Source organism: Diplotaxodon limnothrissa, linkage group LG20 (genome assembly GCF_057381915.1).
Source record: "Diplotaxodon limnothrissa isolate DT_005_m linkage group LG20, D_limnothrissa_male_GT1.1, whole genome shotgun sequence".
NCBI lineage: Eukaryota > Metazoa > Chordata > Actinopteri > Cichliformes > Cichlidae > Diplotaxodon > Diplotaxodon limnothrissa.
The window spans coordinates 14,373,172-14,393,054 of NC_140615.1; the positions used below are offsets into that span (position 1 = coordinate 14,373,172).

Below are 19,883 nucleotides of genomic sequence, written 5' to 3' on the forward strand. Positions count from 1 at the left end.
CCCCTGGTAGGATATGCCCAGAACACTTCACTCAGGAGGTGCCCAGCAGGCATCCTAGTCATATATCTGAACTCTCTCACCCCTCCCTCCCCCATTCCCTCTCTAAGGGAGAGCAGAGCTGCCTTTCAGGGGAAGCATTACAATCTCATTCACAGAGTCTGACTCAAGTAAATAAAATGGGAGCCACTGTTCACCCATCACAAGTATGGCTGTGCCCCAAGTTTCCAGCTGAACATGGCTTGCTATACTTTCAAAGTGAGAATAAGAGGCAGAGTGCCCGAAGTTGGATTGTTATTCTAAGCAAGGATTTCTCAGCATCGAATAATGTAGAGGTGAAATGTATCTACTTGAAGCTAACTAATTATCTTATCTTGTTTTGTCCATACAAAAACATAATTGATCACAAGCGCAAGGGAGATATATGTGGGCTGTTTCTTGGCTACAGGAACTGACTCCACAAGAATATATGATGTAATGCATTAATTAGTAAGCTTTCAAAGTATTTTTGGTGTCAAACTGTCCTTCAGTGGGTTAAAACTGTTGCATCCAAGGGACAGCTAGCCAGACTAGGAGTGACCGCTTAATCAACATGTTCATCAAAATTCATTTATGGAAAGATCAAACAACAGACATAGATTTTGCTGAATGAAGGCTGCAAATTTAGAGGACGTGCCTAATCTGGAGTTTGATATCTGCCACAAAGTGACTCCACGGAGTAGATGTAGTACTTCCATGTAGTTTCCATCTTTTGAGAGAGATTCACAATGCAGCAACATAATGAACCCAAGCATACCATACACACCGGTCCTGGTGCTTCTTGACCTTTGCAAGAAATACAGGCACCTGAATCTGACCCCAAAGAAAATTTAGAGTATTTGGACACTGAGGGAGTTCCTCACATTACAAACACTTTTTGCTAGAAGGTCCTGAGTTTTACTCCACCATCTGTCCGAGACTTTTGTGTGGCATGTTCTCCCTGTGGGTTCTCTCCAGGTACTCTAGCTTTCTCCCACTGTCCAAATACATGCATTTACTGGTGTTAGGTTAAATAGTGATTCTAAAATGCCCATAGGTGTAAATATGGCTGTGAATTGTTGTCTGTCTCTCTGTATTAGCCCCAAAGACTTCAAAGAAACCACAAAAAGCCAAAAATTGACAAAACATTTATGACCATGATAAGTGTTGGTAACCTTTTTTTTCATAGCTGTATAAACTACAAGTTAGGTTACTAGTATTTTTATGTTAAATGATAACAACATATCTTTCCATGTCAGTTACATTTTTAAATTTCAATATGATACAACAGCATTAACATAACTTTTTTCTTCTCTCCTCTCCCATTGATCTTAACTTGTGGCAAACCACTGCCTAAAATGTTATAACTATAATCTAAGTAAGTTTATCCTGGATTCCATGTTTTTTTTGTTTGTTTTTTTTCATCCACTGTTCTGTTTGCATGCATGTGTATTTTTACTTGCAGGTTCAGCATCTACAGAAGAAAGACTCACAGCTGAAAGCACTGGATGCCTTCTACAAGGAGCAACTGGCACAACTGGAGAAGAGGGTAAAACATTTGCACAATCACACAACTAACACATAAACAGGTTTCGAGCAGCATCATTTTAAGTTTCACCGGCTTTTAAAAAGTCACATGTTATATAGGTGTACAGACATGGGCAGACTTGATGTACACACATACATAAATATGGTCGAGCAACCAGAATTCAGTCAGTTAAGTGACTTTGGTGCATCAACCTGGCAATAAAAGGTGGAGTCGGCCTGCTATTAGTTTTGGACTGGGCCAAGTTGTAATAAAAAGATGATTAACTGTAATAACTCTGCAACACTGTTGTTGCCATAGATGTTAAGGAGGCACTAACACATCCTCCAACCACACACACCCATATTTTGCTCAATTGCGGTTTATTTCACACCTCAAACATTTAGTAAACAATTAAGCAAATACAAGTAATCTGCAGGTAGTAAGAAAATAAACTAACTCTTTTACGCTACGTCCACACCTACACGGGTATTTTTGAAAACGCAGCGTCCACACGTAAACGGCTTTTCGAATCACCGAAAACTGAGATTTTTTTAAAACTCCTTTTTTGCGTTTACGTGTGGACGAAGAATACAGAGTTCGTCACACAACGTCAAAGGTATGTGCCTTTTTCACGTCAGCTGTGCTCCACGTTATTGCTTATATGAGAGGAATTGCAGAATGGCAGATAAACAGTATTTTGTCTCCATCTTCAGGTTTTACACTCTTACATATACGCACGCAGTTACTGTCCCTCCATTTAGAAAGGCAGAGGCGTCACAGTGTGATTATTTTACATGTAGTTTTTTTCTGTGCAATAATATTCAACATTGCTATCAATACATTTTTCAAAAAAATGCCTCTCTGTGCAAAATGGGTTCAAAAACATAAACTGCTGTGGGATACTGTTTGTCCGTGATTTGAACCGGGGGAACAAATCGTGGCAGGATCAGCCTGATATTATTTGTATCCCGCTGTAACTTTACTGTATGAAGAGCTAACATCTCCAAAATGTCAGGAGTAGTTAGTCATTACAAGAAGTGTTTGTGGACTAAAAATCAAGAATGTGGGACACTGTTTGCCCGTGATTTGAAGAGCCCAGCGCTGCTCCCGACGCAGGGAAAACCAATTCTGCAGGGGAGACCTACCTCGGCACTTGTGCAGGTGAAACCAAAGGGAAGATATGCTTCACCATATTTTCTAGTCTTTGGCTTGAAAGGAGGTTGGTTTGGAAACATATTCAGCGATGCTTCATCTCCTGCTTTGCGTTTGTGTGGGCGCCCCGTGCTAGCAGTGTCCAAGCGTTGTTTTTGTTTTGTTTTTTTTCCCTTTTCATGCCGAGCCCCCCCTGCAATGGTACTGCGCCCCCCCTAGGGGGCGGACCCCACACTTTGGGAAGGTCTGCTCTAGCGTGAGTGAGCCATTATGAAAATCATGTGCTGAAGCATGAGCACGAAGTGGAAACACACTTTTATGTGGACATATTCAACAATATGATCCGCACGAATGCATATATTTACTCAGCAGCAACATTATGACAGACAGTAAATTGATATAAATGATCTCCCAGGTTTGTGAGCAAACAAATGCATCTACAGTAGATTTAACCTGACTGATACAGCGGAATTCAATGCACAAAAAGTGTGTAGCAGAAGCACTCCACCAGGTGTATCCGTAAATGTGATTAAAAAAAAGGAAACAAATTTGAGCCAGCCTGAGTATCTCCAGAGAGCCCTTACAAGCCCTTGCGTTGCCTTTCATCTTTCGGTCTGACATTTGCCAGGCAGAAGAGGTGGGGTTTCAAGTTAAATCTCGGCCTCACCAGGCGCCACACAAAAAGGACCTTTTCGCGGTCTCTCTGGGAGAAGCACTCCTCTGTACTTCAGACTGACAAGACCTTTATAGGACATTATGTGTAAAATCCAAGTATTATGTTCTGTTTACCATGGATAATTCAAGCTTGACGGGGACATGGTGGTGGCAGTAGACAGAGCCACATGGGACAACTGTAACATTGGAGTGTCATCATTCCCCTGTGGCTGAGTGGACACTTTACAGCCACTCTGTTGCTGTGTTACATTTTCTTTTGTTTATTTGTGATTGCTAATTGAGATTTATTTTCTGTTTTCCAAGTTTGGAATAGGTGGTCCTTTAGTTTTAAAGATTTGTGAGCATTTGTGTGGTTGTATGCATGTGAGTAAAGGTTATGTTTAGTGCGCCATAAGCCACAATAAGCTGATAGAGTCACTGACTTGGGCAATAGGCAAGGCAAGTTTATTTACATAGCACAATTCAACAGCAAGGTGATTCAAAGTGCTTTACAGAGACATTAAAAAATAAAAACAAATAAAAAATATGATTTAAAATGGGGGGGGGGGGCGGAACAGTAGATAAAATCAGTAGTTAAAATGTAAGTTTTGAAATTTAAGCTTAAAAGTAAAACAGTGTGGATTTGGTGCTTTATTCAAATGCAGCTGAGAACAGGTGAGTCTTCAACCTGGAATTTAATAAACTGAGTGTTTCAGCTGATATGAGGCTTTCTGGGAGTTTGTTCCAGATATATGGAGCATAAAAGCTGAATGCAGCTTCTCCATGTCTGGTTCTGACTCTGGGAACTGATTAAAAAAAAAAAAGAGGCTTTTTTCTGCTTGGTTAAATCTGAAGTTAGGGATTTTTTTTTTTTTTTAAACCAGAAGTCCAATTCTTTCTGGCTAGCCTCTTTGCTGAAGACAAGTAAAAAGGACAAGAAATAGTTCTTTCTTTCTCTTTCTTTCTTTTTCCCGATTGTGTTCCTGTCTAGTTTAAATAACAGAAGGACAAACGCAAGCAGGCTTAAACCACCACAGCACAAAATCTGTATTCCGTTTACCACGCAGTCAACCTAAATAATCATTTATTACCTTGATGAATAGTCTCTACACATATTTGAATTAGCCACACACAGAGGTCTTGGTGTCAGATGCTTGGCTATTTGTGTTAGTCTCATTAGTAACAGGTTGGGTTTGCAGAGGGAGTAGAAGAGTGGCAGGCTGGCATACGGGTGGCACAAGCTGTGTTTACTGTAGAGCTTAGGATGTTTACAGACAGTCCTCAATGTGTGGGCATGTGCGTCAGGCAAAGGAAGAGGGAGATGTTTTGCATGCATACTGTATATTCAGGTGGATGTGTGCAGTATATGTAAATTCACGGGTCTATCTGAAAGCTCAGTGTGTTTGCAGACTACACCAGCAGTCACATAAGAGACTGGTCAAAGTGTTCTCGATGCTTGATGTTCAGTTTTCAGTAGATGTGAATTAAGCGAAGCTTAGCTAGGTTTATGTTAATACATTTATGTACATTTCATATGTGCCGAGAAATTAAAAGAAGGATTTGTTTGTCATTTGCAAATACCGGAGTGGTGTAAGATCAAGCACTCACAATGGTTATGACTGTTAATATCTTTGAACATACTCTGGAAATGGATTTGTCAAATACAAAATGTTTGTCATGTAGCTTAGTCTCAGTTTTCGGTGACAAAGAAAAAAAATTGCTAAAATATTTACAGTTAAAGGACTGACAAAAGTGAGAGGGAGTCCTTTGTCTCTCGCAAACACGGAAGTTAAAGTGAAGTCTGAGCACTACTATATAGTGGACCCGCTCTTCTGGGTTACGGTTGTGATGGAATAGGAGAGATGGGAGAGGATGAGTGAAGGAGTGTAGAGAAACAAGATAGGGGGGAAGAGCATATGTGCCCTGAGTCAATTGAAAAGCTGTCAGGGAGCAGGTGCCTACAAGCTACAAGCTAGAGATAAGAGGCAACCCTTTCTCTGTAGCTGTTTTCCTCTTCACCTGTCCTGCCCTATCTCTTTTTCTTATTATCGTCTTTTTTTCCACCACCACATCAGTATTAATCAAACCACTAACATAAGAGTAGTCGGAGTGATTCAGAACCTCCAGTGTACCAAAATGTCATTACCTGATAACTTGTTTACCTTCTGTTGTTGCTGTCATAGGAGAACTTCTCTGATGTTAGCACGTTTCCCTTATTGGGAGACAGAGTTTTGATTCTGGTTCAAAGCTAATTAGACTTTAGTTTTTAAGATTAGACTGCTGTAGAGCTCTTGGTCAACACATTGCCTCCTTTGTTTACAGGAGCACATACAGTGGGGCAAAAAAGTATTTAGTCAGCCACCGATTGTGCAAGTTCCCCCACTTAAAACGATGACAGAGGTCAGTAATTTGCACCAGAGGTACACTTCAACTGTGAGAGACAGAATGTGAAAAAAAAATCCATGAATCCACATGGTAGGATTTGTAAAGAATTTATTGGTAAATCAGGGTGGAAAATAAGTATTTGGTCAATAACAAAAATACAACTCAATACTTTGTAACATAACCTTTGTTGGCAATAACAGAGGTCAAACGTTTACTATAGGTCTTTACCAGGTTTGCACACACAGTAGCTGGTATTTTGGCCCATTCCTCCATGCAGATCTTCTCGAGAGCAGTGATGTTTTGGGGCTGTCGCCGAGCAACACGGACTTTCAACTCCCGCCACAGATTTTCTATGGGGTTGAGGTCTGGAGACTGGCTAGGCCACTCCAGGACTTTCAAATGCTTCTTACGGAGCCACTCCTTTGTTGCCCGGGCGGTGTGTTTTGGATCATTGTCATGTTGGAAGACCCAGCCTCGTTTCATCTTCAAAGTTCTCACTGATGGAAGGAGGTTTTGGCTCAAAATCTCACGATACATGGCCCCATTCATTCTGTCCTTAACACGGATCAGTCGTCCTGTCCCCTTGGCAGAAAAACAGCCCCATAGCATGATGTTTCCACCCCCATGCTTCACAGTGGGTATGGTGTTCTTGGGATGCAACTCAGTATTCTTCTTCCTCCAAACACGACGAGTTGAGTTTATACCAAAAAGTTCTACTTTGGTTTCATCTGACCACATGACATTCTCCCAATCCTCTGCTGTATCATCCATGTGCTCTCTGGCAAACTTCAGACGGGCCTGGACATGCACTGGCTTCAGCAGCGGAACACGTCTGGCACTGCGGGATTTGATTCCCTGCCGTTGTAGTGTGTTACTGATGGTGACCTTTGTTACTTTGGTCCCAGCTCTCTGCAGGTCATTCACCAGGTCCCCCCGTGTGGTTCTGGGATCTTTGCTCACCGTTCTCATGATCATTTTGACCCCACGGGATGAGATCTTGCGTGGAGCCCCAGATCGAGGGAGATTATCAGTGGTCTCGTATGTCTTCCATTTTCTGATGATTGCTCCCACAGTTGATTTTTTTCACACCAAGCTGCTTGCCTATTGTAGATTCACTCTTCCCAGTCTGGTGCAGGTCTACAATACTTTTCCTGGTGTCCTTCGAAAGCTCTTTGGTCTTGGCCATGGCGGCGTTTGGAGTCTGACTGTTTGAGGCTGTGGACAGGTGTCTTTTATACAGATGATGAGTTCAAACAGGTGCCATTCATACAGGTAACGAGTGGGGGACAGAAAAGCTTCTTACAGAAGACGTTACAGGTCTGTGAGAGCCAGAGATTTTCCTTGTTTGAGGTGACCAAATACTTATTTTCCACCCTGATTTACGAATAAATTCTTTACAAATCCTACCATGTGGATTCATGGATTTTTTTTTTTCACATTCTGTCTCTCACAGTTGAAGTGTACCTCTGGTGCAAATTACTGACCTCTGTCATCATTTTAAGTGGGGGAACTTGCACAATCGGTGGCTGACTAAATACTTTTTTGCCCCACTGTACTATAGGGTATTGCTTTTGCTTTTAAAGACACAAAACATAGTATTTGAACTTTAACTGACCCTAAAAGTCTTGTTTCATCTTAACGAATTGCTCAAGAAAAATCGTTTGCCACTATTTTGACAATGTCAGGAGCGACTTAACTGGACAACCTGATTGAAGTGCGTCTGTCTTTCATTTGAGAAAATCAATACTAACATTTATCTTCCGTGGAAGCATATATTTTGTTAGTTCGGCAAGCACTTTTTAATATCTCCCTAATTCTTCCTTTATTTCCCCCCTTCCTATTTCTCTCACTGGTGGTCTTGCACTCTCTGTCACACTCTCCTGTCACAGTATGGAGTATTGTTTGAAGCTGGTGGAAATAGAGCATACAGAAGGAGATAATAATCCTCCTCCAAGTCTGACAGGTTGCTTGACAGGCTGTCAGCAGGGGCCTCTATGTAGTGCACCAGAAATATCTGCACACTTAAACGCACACTCACTGCTTCACTCCAAATCATTCCAAAGGCAGTACCTTTATTCCTGGCCAAACAGAGGCGAGAGAATATTTCGGACGGCATGCACACAGACACACACTGCTGTGTTTTCATTATTTCAGAGGACAGTACATCGACTTTGATTCATTCTCTGGAGATTTACCATAACCCTACATCTAACGTGTTAGCTGGTCATGCTAGCAATGAACGTTGCCTTCTTAATAAAATAAATTTACAATATTAGAACTTTTTTTCTAGACATTTTTTTATAACAGATTTTCATGACAGATTTATATCCCCACAGCAGGTGGAATATAAGCGCACACATATGCAGGTGTAAACATATAGATCTTTATACATATACACCCACATTGACGCTTACTGTATGTGTGATCCTAGCCCAATGGAGCTGTGCTGCTCTTCTGATCAGACCTCGAGTACTGCATTAAAAAAAAACAAAACCCTCCGCTTTTTTGCTGTGTTGCACTTTCTTATGGAAACACATACACTCTGGGCCTTATGTAAACCAAGTCGAACTTTAACGCTTTCATCCTGCGAAAAGCTGTCTGCTCAATATGCGGCAGAGAGGGCTTCGGATCTGCTTATTAGTTGAGCTTGTTTGCAGTATTTCCACTGAGGCTGCACCCATCTGGAGATGAAGATAGCAGTTTCATAATGAGTTAATGTTACTAAACATTGCAGAGTTGTGGTTAACATTCCAGTTGCCTCATTATTCTTCCTGAGCAAAAGGAGCACTGCTATAACTGTGGTAAACACACACCATTAAATCCAGCCAGCAACATTCAAGTATGCAGTGTCCAGAAGAAGGCATAGTGAGACTGAAAAAGTAGAAAAATGATTCAAATAAATGTTTTTTCTTTTCTTTGTTTTTGTTTTGCAAACTTTGGTTGTTGACTAAATGTTACATGCTGTGCTTTTATTCTGTATTATGTTATATAACCATTCAGAGAAGGTGGTAAATTACACAAGGATATAACACGGAATAGAACACGATCCCCAATTATTAAATAAAATATCTAATACATATATTTTAAATGTTTTTGGAAAACATTTAAGCTGAATTTAACATTTGTAGCTTTTTGTGTGATATGATCCCGCTATTAAAACAGCTGTAGCTGTACAGCTGCATAACACTAGGGTTATAGTAGTTTTGAGACCGTGGGACCACCCAGATTATTCCGACCATATGCAGCAAACTTGCCATCATTTTGACCTCGTCATGTAACAACAGCAGCAGTGATGAAGAAGATCAGGTTAATTTTATCAGTATAAGTAAGATTTCACCGAATAAGTATGTACGCTATAGGGCTTTTTTTAGTTTTGCAATGTTTTAAAACAATTTTGTTATAGGTAGCAAAGTTAAAATGTACATTAGAATTCATTATACAACTTGTAAACAAAGGATGCAGCACAAACACACAATAGCAAACATATCTAAATAAACAATATGTTCTTAGGTAAACTGGCTTGCTACCTTTGTTGTTTGTTTTACATTAAATTCTATGCGATCAAAATGACATGCTCAGCGGTTCTACGTGTAAGTGGTTGAATTTATTTATTTTCCCCTCCTGCTTGCATAGAGGTTGCCTTGATGTTTTTACTCTAGTGTGACTGAGCCATTAGAATCTGAGCAGTTGAAAGAAGTACAAATCATTCCCAAACATTGCCCTTACTCACATATAGACAACAGCAAGAGATGGTTTGCTTTAAGTGCATTCTCAATATTAGAAACTATTACTTTTGGTGTTTGTGCTGACCAGGAGACCCACTCTGAATCCACTGAATGCAAACCTGCTCTGTTCCCACATAGATGACAAAATATATTTATTTAAAGATATAGGTCATACATACATGTGCATATAAAGAAAATGTCATGTAGGCCCACACATAGTCCAGGGTTAATGGTGTGAAACCATTAAAGACTATTTTGTGTTGTTCAGTGAATGCTGTTGCTGCTCTCAAATCAGTGTAACATGAAGTGGGAGTGTGTGTGGGTTAAAAGACTGCTTGTTTTACAGGTGGATCAAAGGGTGTGTGTGTGTGTGTGTGTGTGTGTGTGTGTGTGTAGAGTAATTTTGCCACCTACTTCTGGATCAGTGTTTGTGATATCTCCTGGTATAGAAAGAAAAAGCATCTACATAACTGCGTTTGACTTCAGTTTTCCCAATTCACCAAATTTAAGAAATATGTTCCCATAGTTACGGGGGTAGTTGTAAACATGTGTAGACAGCTGGGGAAAATGGCTGCAATCATCATCAGCAGAGAAGCACAAATCTGTTTGGACTGATGACAGTAAAGTAAAGCTGTTGCCACCTTTCACAGCTAACAAGCCTGTTGGCTCACCACTGTTATTTATTCTTTTTATCCCTGTGCCATGCATATGTGTGTGTTCTCCTCAATTCTATACACAGCCGACATTTTTGCCAACGCAGTTTAGATGGAAAAGATGCAAAAAAAAAAGGGAAGAGATGCTTTTAATAAACTGCAGCATTGGTGCGATTTTGAGGCCAGCTATTCAGGCTGAAGTATAGAAGAAAAACTGACAAAAGGTTGCTGGGTTGAATGGTGTACAGGACCGAGAGCAAGTGAACATAATGAGCAACCTATTGGGGAAAAAAAAGGGTAAATGGCAATTAAAGCTTCAGGTGGCCTGTTAGTTGTAGCCAAATCCCTTAAAACTGAATGACGCAGATTTAGCTGTGTCAAATCCTGTCAGTCTGTGAAACATTTTACGTTGATTGCTCCACTTTTTTGGTTCTTGAAAAAATACTTGACTTAAATACTTGGATATCATGAAAATGAAAACTCATTTTGAAGATTTTAACAATAGTTGATCAGAGTTGCATGAAGTTTGTTGTTTTTTTTTGTTGTTTTTTTTACCAGGATTTTGTTTTAATGTGAGCTACCACTAGCCGGTGGCAGTAATGCACATATACTAAAGTAAATTGTTTGCCAACCTCCAGTTAAACAACACGAATGGATGTACCATGCAGTACTTCCTGGTATAGATTCCATATGGATATAATTTCCACATCTGAAAAGTAAATCCAGTGTGGAATAACTTTAGACTTTATTTAATAATAATAATGGATTGCATTTATATAGCGCTTTTCGAGACCCTCAAAACGCTTTTCAATTCCACTATTCATTCACTCTCACATTCACACACTGGTGGAAGCAGCTACAGTTGTAGCCACAGCTGCCCTGGGGCAGACTGACAGAAGCGAGGCTGCCATATTGCACCATCGGCCCCTCTGGCCAACACCAGTAGGTGGTAGGTAAAGTGCCCAAGGACACAATGACCAAGACAGACAGAGCAGGAGATCGAACCGCCAACCTTCCGGTTACAAGATGAGCTTCCCAACCCCCTGAACAATGGTTGCCCTGCATTTTTATGAGTTTAAGGCCTCATTGACTAATTCCAAGTCTTACTGAATACAACATGATGGTTTTTCTTTTTTTTTGTAATAGTCTTGTTAGAATCAACGAGGAGGTTAAAGTGTAAGAAACAATAAGCTCATGTTCTCTGGTCCTACTACAGTGTGCATACAGTGAGCAGTTTAACCTGTAAAATGTTTTATTTTATTTTAAACTGATCGTGGCCTGTCTTCCTGTTATAGCTGCTAAAATCACCTTGTGGAAACTGTCAGTGGTATCGCTTGTTAGGACACATATTCTACTTACTATACGTTTGTTATAAACTTCACAGTTTATTCATTTTTGTTTTGTTTGTTGTTGTTGTTGTTGTTTTTCTTAAATCCTTTCAATTTTGGTTCAAAATTAATGGAAATACAAACTGAAATCTGTTGCTCAGTCTAACCAGTTGATAGAAGCTAATACACGCTTTATAGCTGGTTAGAATTAAGTTGAAATATAAAGGTAAAAAAAATAGGGTGGGGTCAATTATGGTTCAGTAAAAATGGATTTTGACATAGTCTTGGACTAAATCAGAATCAGAAAGGGTTTTATTGCCAAATGTTGAGCGGGTTTACAACATTAGGAAATTGCTGCGGTGCTTCAGTGCAAACATACTGTTATAAATTAAGCTTAAATAGACATGAAAATAAAAATGAGAATAAGAAATAAAAGTGCTAAGTAGATAGATAGATATATACATGAGTGCAGGTGGTGATCAGTGCCAAACATGGAATGATGCAGTGAACACAGCGTAGGGTCATGTGTTAGTAGCGGGAACAGTCATATGGTTATTGTTCATGTGTCCAACAGCAGAGGGGAAGAAACTGTTCTTATGGCGAGAGGTTCTGGTGCAAATGGACCGGAGCCTCCTGCCTGAGGGGAGCAGGTCAAACAGACTGTGTCCAGGGTGAGAAGGGTCAGCTGTGATCCGAGCTGCACGCCCCAGTGTCCTGGAGGTGTACAGGTCCTGCAGAGATGGGAGTCTGCAGCCAATCACCTTCTCAGCAGAGCGCACAACACGCTGCAGTCTCTGTTTGTCCCTGATAGTGGCTCCAGCGTACCACACGGTGATGGAGGAGGTGAGGATGGACTCGATGATTGCAGTGTAGAATTGCATCATCGTCCGTGTTGGCAGGTTGAATTTCTTCAGCTGCCTCAGGAAGTACATCCTCTGCTGGGCTTTCTTTATGACAGAGGTGATGGTGGGCTCCCACTTCAGGTCCTGGGTGATGGTGGTACCCAGGAAGTGGAATGAGTCCACAGAGGTGATGGGGGTGTCAGTCAGGATGATGGGGGGGAGTGGGGCTGTGTGCTTCCTGAAGTCCACAATAATCTCCACTGTCTTCTGGGCGTTCAGCACCAGGTTGTTGTGGCTGCACCAGGACACCAGACGTTCAACCTCCCTCCTGTAGGCAGACTCATCCCCGTCCGAGATGAGTCCAATAACGGTGGTGTCATCTGCAAACTTGATTAGCTTGACAGACTGGTGGGTGGAGGTGCAGCAGTTAGTATACAGGGAGAAGAGCAGGGGAGAAAGAACACAGCCCTGAGGGGAGCCGGTGCTGATGGTCCGGGAGTCCGAGACATTCTTCCCCAGCCTCACGTGCTGCTTCCTGTCCGTCAGGAAGTCAGTGATCCACCGGCAGATGGGATCAGGCACATTCATCTGGGAAAGCTTGCCTTGGAGATGGTCTGGAAGGATGGTATTGAAGGCAGAGCTGAAGTCCACAAACAGGATCCTGGCGTAGGTTCCTGGGGAGTCCAGATGCTGCAGGATGAAGTGTAGGGCCATGTTGATGGCGTCGTCTACAGACCTGTTGGCTCTGTATGCAAACTGCAGGGGGTCCAGGAGGGGGGCCGTGAGGGTCTTGAGAAAGGAGAGAACCAGGCGCTCAAAAGACTTCATGACCACAGATGTCAGAGCCACGGGTCTGTAGTCATTTAGTCCAGTGATCCTAGGTTTCTTGGGGACAGGGATTATGTTCTGAATAGTGCAACCAGTGTTTGAGAATTTTGCTTTCAACTTAAGCAAAATTGGTGGATTGCTTTGCAGCTAGTGTCATGTCATCACGTCATCTTGGCAAGCACAGTTAAACAGTATGTTTGAGTTAATCACCGATGATAATGAAGGAATGATGAATGGTGGAAAGCAACTCCAATATTATGCTTAATCTGTGGAAGGAGGGGAAAACACATGTTTGGAAGAAAAAATGGAGTGGAGGAAGGATGGTAATGAGAAGGAAGGAGAATGATGACGGTTAAGCAGTGGTGTAAGAAAAAAGAAAAGCAGGTGCTGGAAAATAACTCCCTTTATACCATGGTCCAGGTGAATACTTGATTTTTGCTGCAGGGTGTCTTTTGACAACAGGGACACAAATGATTACAATTTCTTACAGCGCAACACAATGCTAACATCAGATTAGTTACAAAAATGAGAGACTTTGAACTGATCCTCAGAAATCGTTAGCTGTCCACAGCTACTTTATGCTGAATGGGGAAAATCTCTCCTGTAGTTCATTAAATCCTTGCAGCCATCTGACGCAGCAGTACGGATATATTGATAAACCTGCTGCCTGTGATTCAAGATGCTACACTGAAACCCATGTCTACTATGCCAGGCCAACAACGCTGTGTTTCTTGCTTCAGTCACAAGAAGTGCCATTGATTGCTTTGAAATAAACATGTTTCTGTACACTTCAAATAGATATTTTTACCCATGTATGCTGAAGATAGTGATAGATATACTTGAATTTTATTGAAGTTTTTTTAGAGGCGCTCATACTCGCTGATGATAAACTGATGAGGTACATTTTATTAGCAGCAGCTGATTGCTTCTTACCCTCTTAATTCCTGTGGTTATTCCTATAGTTTTTCACATGACTGTATGATCATGCTGAGCCCAACTCTGTACTAAATAAATGTCAGGCCAAAATATTTCTCCCCTCTTTATTTCCTGCTACTTACCTTCATGCCTTCTGCTGCTTCTCTTTCTTTATTCTTGTCTTACCTTCTTTCTTGCCTTTTCTCGATTTCTTCCCTTCCATGCTTCCTTCCAAAGCTGGTACAGCTTGCTGGGTAAATATTTGTGGGGGATACAGGGTGCTGGAAGGCCTAAGCTGGGAGGATCAGCAGAGGAGAGGCTGCAGTTGTTGTGGATTAGCTGCTTGTTTTGTTATAATACCACTGTCTGCTTGCCTGGGTTTTGGTACTCACCAGGCAAGCTGCGAAATCAGAAATCACGATTTCTTGAAAAATGTATGAGTAATGCAGCTCATCACTGCTAGGCTTTAGTTCCGCTTAAAGAGGCTGGAATCACAAAAAATAGGTCCTGTATGTGAAGGTAATGCTATCTAATGGAAGTCAGACTCCTAAGTTTGAACTTGGAAGGAAAATCTGGGAAGTTATAAAGATGAGGTTTGAGGGGGAAAAAAAGGGTCCTAAATCATTGATGGACAAATGACGATCAGAAATGTTATTATTCAGTCAGATATGGGCACAGTCTGAAGTGAGAACCAATTTAATATGACTTAGGAACAGAGCGGCTATTTTAATGAAATAGCAAAGCTTAAATTTGGGAAAATTGTGATACATAGTTGTTTGTTTTGTCTATGCTCGCAGTGCAGCAAAAAATCAGATATGCTGCTTATAATATAGTTGAGCCTGTTGGCTTAGCTTAGCACAAACACTTGCTTTTATCTTCATGCTAAGCTTTCGAGTCCTTCATATTGCTTAATAGTGTTTCTTTTAAAGTCAAACATATACTTTCTAAATAATACATTATACATCTCTTTCTGCATTTGCCAGATCTTAGTTATCAGAGGGCACAGTTACAGAAAGGTATCTTGAACGGTCCCAGGGATGTATATATCAGCACTTTATAAGCCCTACTTACAATACTACAGTCACAAAGGCACACAAATACACACATTAACGCTGCAAAATCACACGTTTTACTAATGCTGTTTTTTTCCCTGTTGTTGTTTTTGGTGTGCGTGTCTTTAGAATTTGGAAAGGTATCAACAAAGCAAAGAACAGTTCCACCAAGCTGCCTCCAAGACGGAAGAAAATGTCAGGTGAGACGCACAAGCACTCGCACACCCGCACATCTTATACAGTTACCCTAACCGCGACCTGATTTAAACCCTCGCGCTAAGGCCGAGGCTCATTCTCTGCTCTCTGGTGTCGGAAAATGAAGACCTGTTAAAATGCACACAGACACACGTTTATCTGGAGTCCAAAAATGAGGAGATATGATTCCTGGAGCCTCACACACCCACCCATCCCCACACTCATACACACTGTGACTCACACTTATCCATGCACACAGTTGAGTAATTAATGGCAATAGATTGTAATATTTTTTTCTTATTGTTTAACCAGTTGCATTCTTACCCTAGAGCAAACTGAAAATGTGATAAATGTTTTAATTGGCTGCTTTGATTAAGCTGCATCTAACAATACCTTATTTCCTCATCTTCACTTCTCATAGTGGACTTTTAATGAACCGCAGCTGGGAAAAGGTAGTTAATTGTTGCTGCTGAAATCAGTTTTTCTTTTTTCACTTTTTTAAGGGGGGGGGGGGGTCATCTCAGGTTCCATTTGCATTAGAAGCCAGAAGTGAGTTTGCTGTTAAAGGCTGAATGCTCTCAGTACAGCTAACTGGTAGTTCAAAGTTCAGATTCACTGAACAGCAATTTTTATTAACAAAGCAGGAAAAAACAAAGAAATTCAGGGAGCGACTGTGACAAACACAGGACCAGAAAGAAACTGGGCCCAGTCGGTCTGATGGCCACAGAACATGGGAACTAAATGAGGACGTTGAGCACCGTGAAGCAGGACAGCCATTGGTCAACTCACTGACAGAAGATGCTTTAACAAAACTCAAAAACTAAACATCTTGGGTGTACAAACATATTCTGCAGTGCTCAGTTCAGACCCAGGATATTAGTCCACTTGGGAACTATATTAGGAAACTTCCTGCCCTGTTCAGCCATCTGAAAACAGCATTATTACCTATATAATAATTAAAAAATTTAAAAAAAGGACAATTGTTTGTTATACATGCCTGTCAGAATAGTTCACAAATCTCTCTTTAAAAAAAACAAAAAACAAATCCAAACATCCTTTCCCTTAGACGGTTGAAATAAAAGAATTGGCTGTATCCTACCTGTGTAATCTTTTATTCCTGCTCCTTGCATTATTTAACAAGCTTGCTTGGAGGGGTTTTGTCTAAATCTTGTTGAACTTATTGTTCACCGTGTTATTTTAGATTATGGGGGGTTATCTGCTGTTAGTTCCAAAATCTTTTAACCTTGGCTTTACATATGTGTTGAGTGGAGGTGAGTAAACACAACAGGAAGGCTTTGCACAAGCTCGATTTGTATTTTGGAAGCTATCAACTTGAACTAGCTATCAACTGCAGGAGCTCATGTACACTGACGGTGGGTTATTTTTTTTCTGTCAGAACAGGTGCTTTATCTACCTGATGTGTGTGTGGTTGTACCCAAAAAGGGACAAATACTGTATTCAGACCACATAAATTATCTGTAACAATGAGGAAAATGTATTTATTCACTTTATCTTGACTAAACAGTATTGTTTAAAAGCACCCAAAGAAACTAACAGGCAACAGTTGTGTAATGTTTATGAAAATCTTACCCTAACACAAAATTGAAAATTTGTACTAGTGTACTGCTTTATACCCATCGATAGTCTGATTTAACTGACATAGGAAGACTGTGCAGAAATCCTCCAACAGTGGAATTGAGAGAAACGTCTTTTATATTTTATATTAAACTTCAGGCAGACCTTAGTTTTTAAAACTATCCGAGGGAAGTTTCTGAGTGCTGAGCAGTAGAACAAAGCTACTGTAAAATAAGATGTGGGTGACTCGTAAACCGCCCAAGCTCCACTGTCCGTGTTATTCTGTGCTTTGTATAAGCACGTGTTTATGCCTGCTGGTATGTGTGGGATGTGTTTAATCCACAGTTTAATCCTTGGCTTTGGCTGGCAGCACTCTGGGGCTTGAGGAAGCCAAAGAGCACAGGGCCAATGTGTCACCATGCTGTGCGCGCGTCTCTGTGTGTGTGTGAGAAAGGAAAAAGAAGATGAAGAGAGTAAGAAATTCTGCAACCTGTAGCACTCTAAAATGTCAAACTCAATGGAGCATAATAGAGCAGCCTCAGTAACTTTCCTATCATTCCTTGCCTTTCATTGCTTTGCCTTCTTTGTCCAACTCTTCAGGCCTGCCAATTACAAATTACTTTTCCCCTTTATTTTCTAAAAGTTCACTGCATTCCAGATTTCTTAACCAGATTCAGACATTTTTATGTAATGAGAAAGATTTTTCAAGCATAGTTCACATTTTGATTATAGCATACCATTTCATCTACTAGTACTTATCACAGGTACCTACAGTTCAAGTAGCCAGCAATTGTTAAGTACTGTAAATCAGAAAAACATACAACACTTGCAAGTCTGTACATACGTATTTTAACCAGGTTATTTCCACTTTTCATTCCACTATTGTTTCATGACAGTCCAGACAAATTGGAATTCCCGCAGAAATCAGGGGTTGACACGGAGATACATGGTGTGTATAAAGAGATGGATCCAGACAACAGAGACTGATAGAGAAAAAAGCCTACTTCTGTGAGCGCACTGGTGTTTCACAGAGACGTGGCTACAGGAATTACCCCAGATTGCATTGTTATCATTGACATCTGTCAGACAGTTCAGTGTACATGGTACACCAGGGAGGGGCAAAGAAAGAGGCAGAAGGTCTGCAGCCTTTATTAATAACACATTGCGGTACCTTGGGCAGATTCCTGTGAAGGACTGTTTGTTTAGCCCAGATGTTTAAGTTTATCTGCCCGCGCCTAACACACAAAGAGAACTATCATGTACTGTCTTGCTGTTGTCTGTCCTTCCACTAACCAGGCAACCACATATGTCATGTTGATACAAATTACTATATATATGGTTCGTACATTTGATGAAAGACCTCTATTATGCTTTTACTGTTAGAAGTTTTGTCCAAATACAGTTTCAGTAGTTGGTGAAATGGGCTGTGATGTTGATATCTGTAGTAGGACGTAGGCTTGTGTGGTAGTTTATCAGTCAAATTGTCACAAAATAAGCAAATGTTATAAAAATAAGCTGTTAATTATTGCCAAACCCGTCCCCGAGGCCCCCAGCCTCCCACTTTCCCCCTTTTCATGTTCCTACGTGTTGGTTAACAGTGTTGCACAATTTTTGCAGTTTGCTTTGAAGAGCCATCAGTTTCACAAGCCTAAAACTGAAGTGCTGGCAGGTTATTTACTCTCCTAGAGTGGGATTACAGACAGTAAGAGATAAACTAAGGTAGGGTCTTGTTAGAAGAGTCAGTCAATGGCTCTCAATCTAAAACAGATTTCTGCAGTAGTTCAGAGCAGCTCAGTTTTATGAGTAGTGCACCACATGTGGCCTCTCTGTTTTCCAGCTGCCACAAAAAAATATATAAATGTTTAAATAAATGATGTCTCATATCGATGTCCTGTGGCTGTAGACGTTTCATAAACAACATTGTTGTTCTGAAACAAAGAGATTGATGTAGTTTCTGATATTCACTTAGCAAATATAAAACTCTTCTTCTAAATTGACAGGTTTTTCACACGTTGGCAGTAGAATTGGAGTGAAAGAGGCATTGTGATGACAACGGCCTCCTCTTCAGAGTAGTCGAATGGGAGTGAAATGGAGACAGGCAAGATATACTGTATACTCACATCAGATCACTCGGGTCAATAATCCAAGGTGTTTTAACAAGGCCAGCTGTCTGTTACAGTGGCAGTCCAACTAGTCTTAATAGCCACCCTTTGTCAGATTCTTCCAACATGTGTCGAACGTACCAGTCAACAGAGATCACTCAGTCATAAAGCCGACGAGTTGAGTCCAGATAGATAAGCAACCTAGTTTGAAGTTGTTGCTGTGCTGTAAGAGAAAAGCCAATCAAATACAAGTCTGGATTGCAAACAGATTTATAGCAACCTGAATTTGAATAGAAATGCTGTCAAATAAAGTTATGAAGATTAGGTGTAAGATTGGGTGTACAAATCGGCTCCGCATCAGCTACAGATGGATCCGCACCCTACATATAAGCTTTTTGTATATTCTTGTTTTCTCTATCTTAGATACCTTAAACAACCTTTAGGCAGCTGCCTGCTGCAGACTGTATTTGTGATCAGCAAATTATTGGTTAGTTTCGACATTAGTTAGGGTGCAGCTGAAATGGAGCTGCAATGGAAAATCATATCACCTGTTACTTTCAGTATTTCCCGATAGCAGAATCTTTTTTGCTGCAGTCTGAATTTTAACAGATTTGTCCTTCACACAGATCCACAGTTTTCTACCGCCTGTGATTGAAAAACTAAATTCACTACTATGTCCCACAACAAGCAGGCAATGACTGTACACCCAGCTATAATCTTTGTTTCTTTGGATATTTGTGCAGTTCACTCTGGTATAGCAGACTGGATTCACATTCGTGCATGAATGGATTTGAGAAGTTGCCGTTTCCAGTGAAGAATGAGAAATGATGTTGTTCAGTAGATTGTTTATTTATTTTTTGCCCTGTTTCCTTTGGAGTATAATGTTTAACAAAACAACAAAATAGTATTAAAATGAGATGTTTATTAGTTTAAG

At 40.7% G+C, this 19,883-nt stretch overlaps 1 protein-coding gene across 1 annotated transcript in view; it reads left to right on the forward strand.

Moving 5' to 3' along the window:
• The window catches only part of chchd6a (coiled-coil-helix-coiled-coil-helix domain containing 6a), a 74,504-nt gene that overhangs the window by 25,722 nt on the left and 28,899 nt on the right, over positions 1–19,883 (forward strand). Inside the window, exons 5-6 of the mRNA XM_085344945.1 lie at positions 1,481–1,564; positions 15,207–15,277. Coding sequence (XP_085201071.1) covers positions 1,481–1,564; positions 15,207–15,277 — 155 coding nt within the window. The remainder of the gene's footprint in view (positions 1–1,480; positions 1,565–15,206; positions 15,278–19,883) is intronic.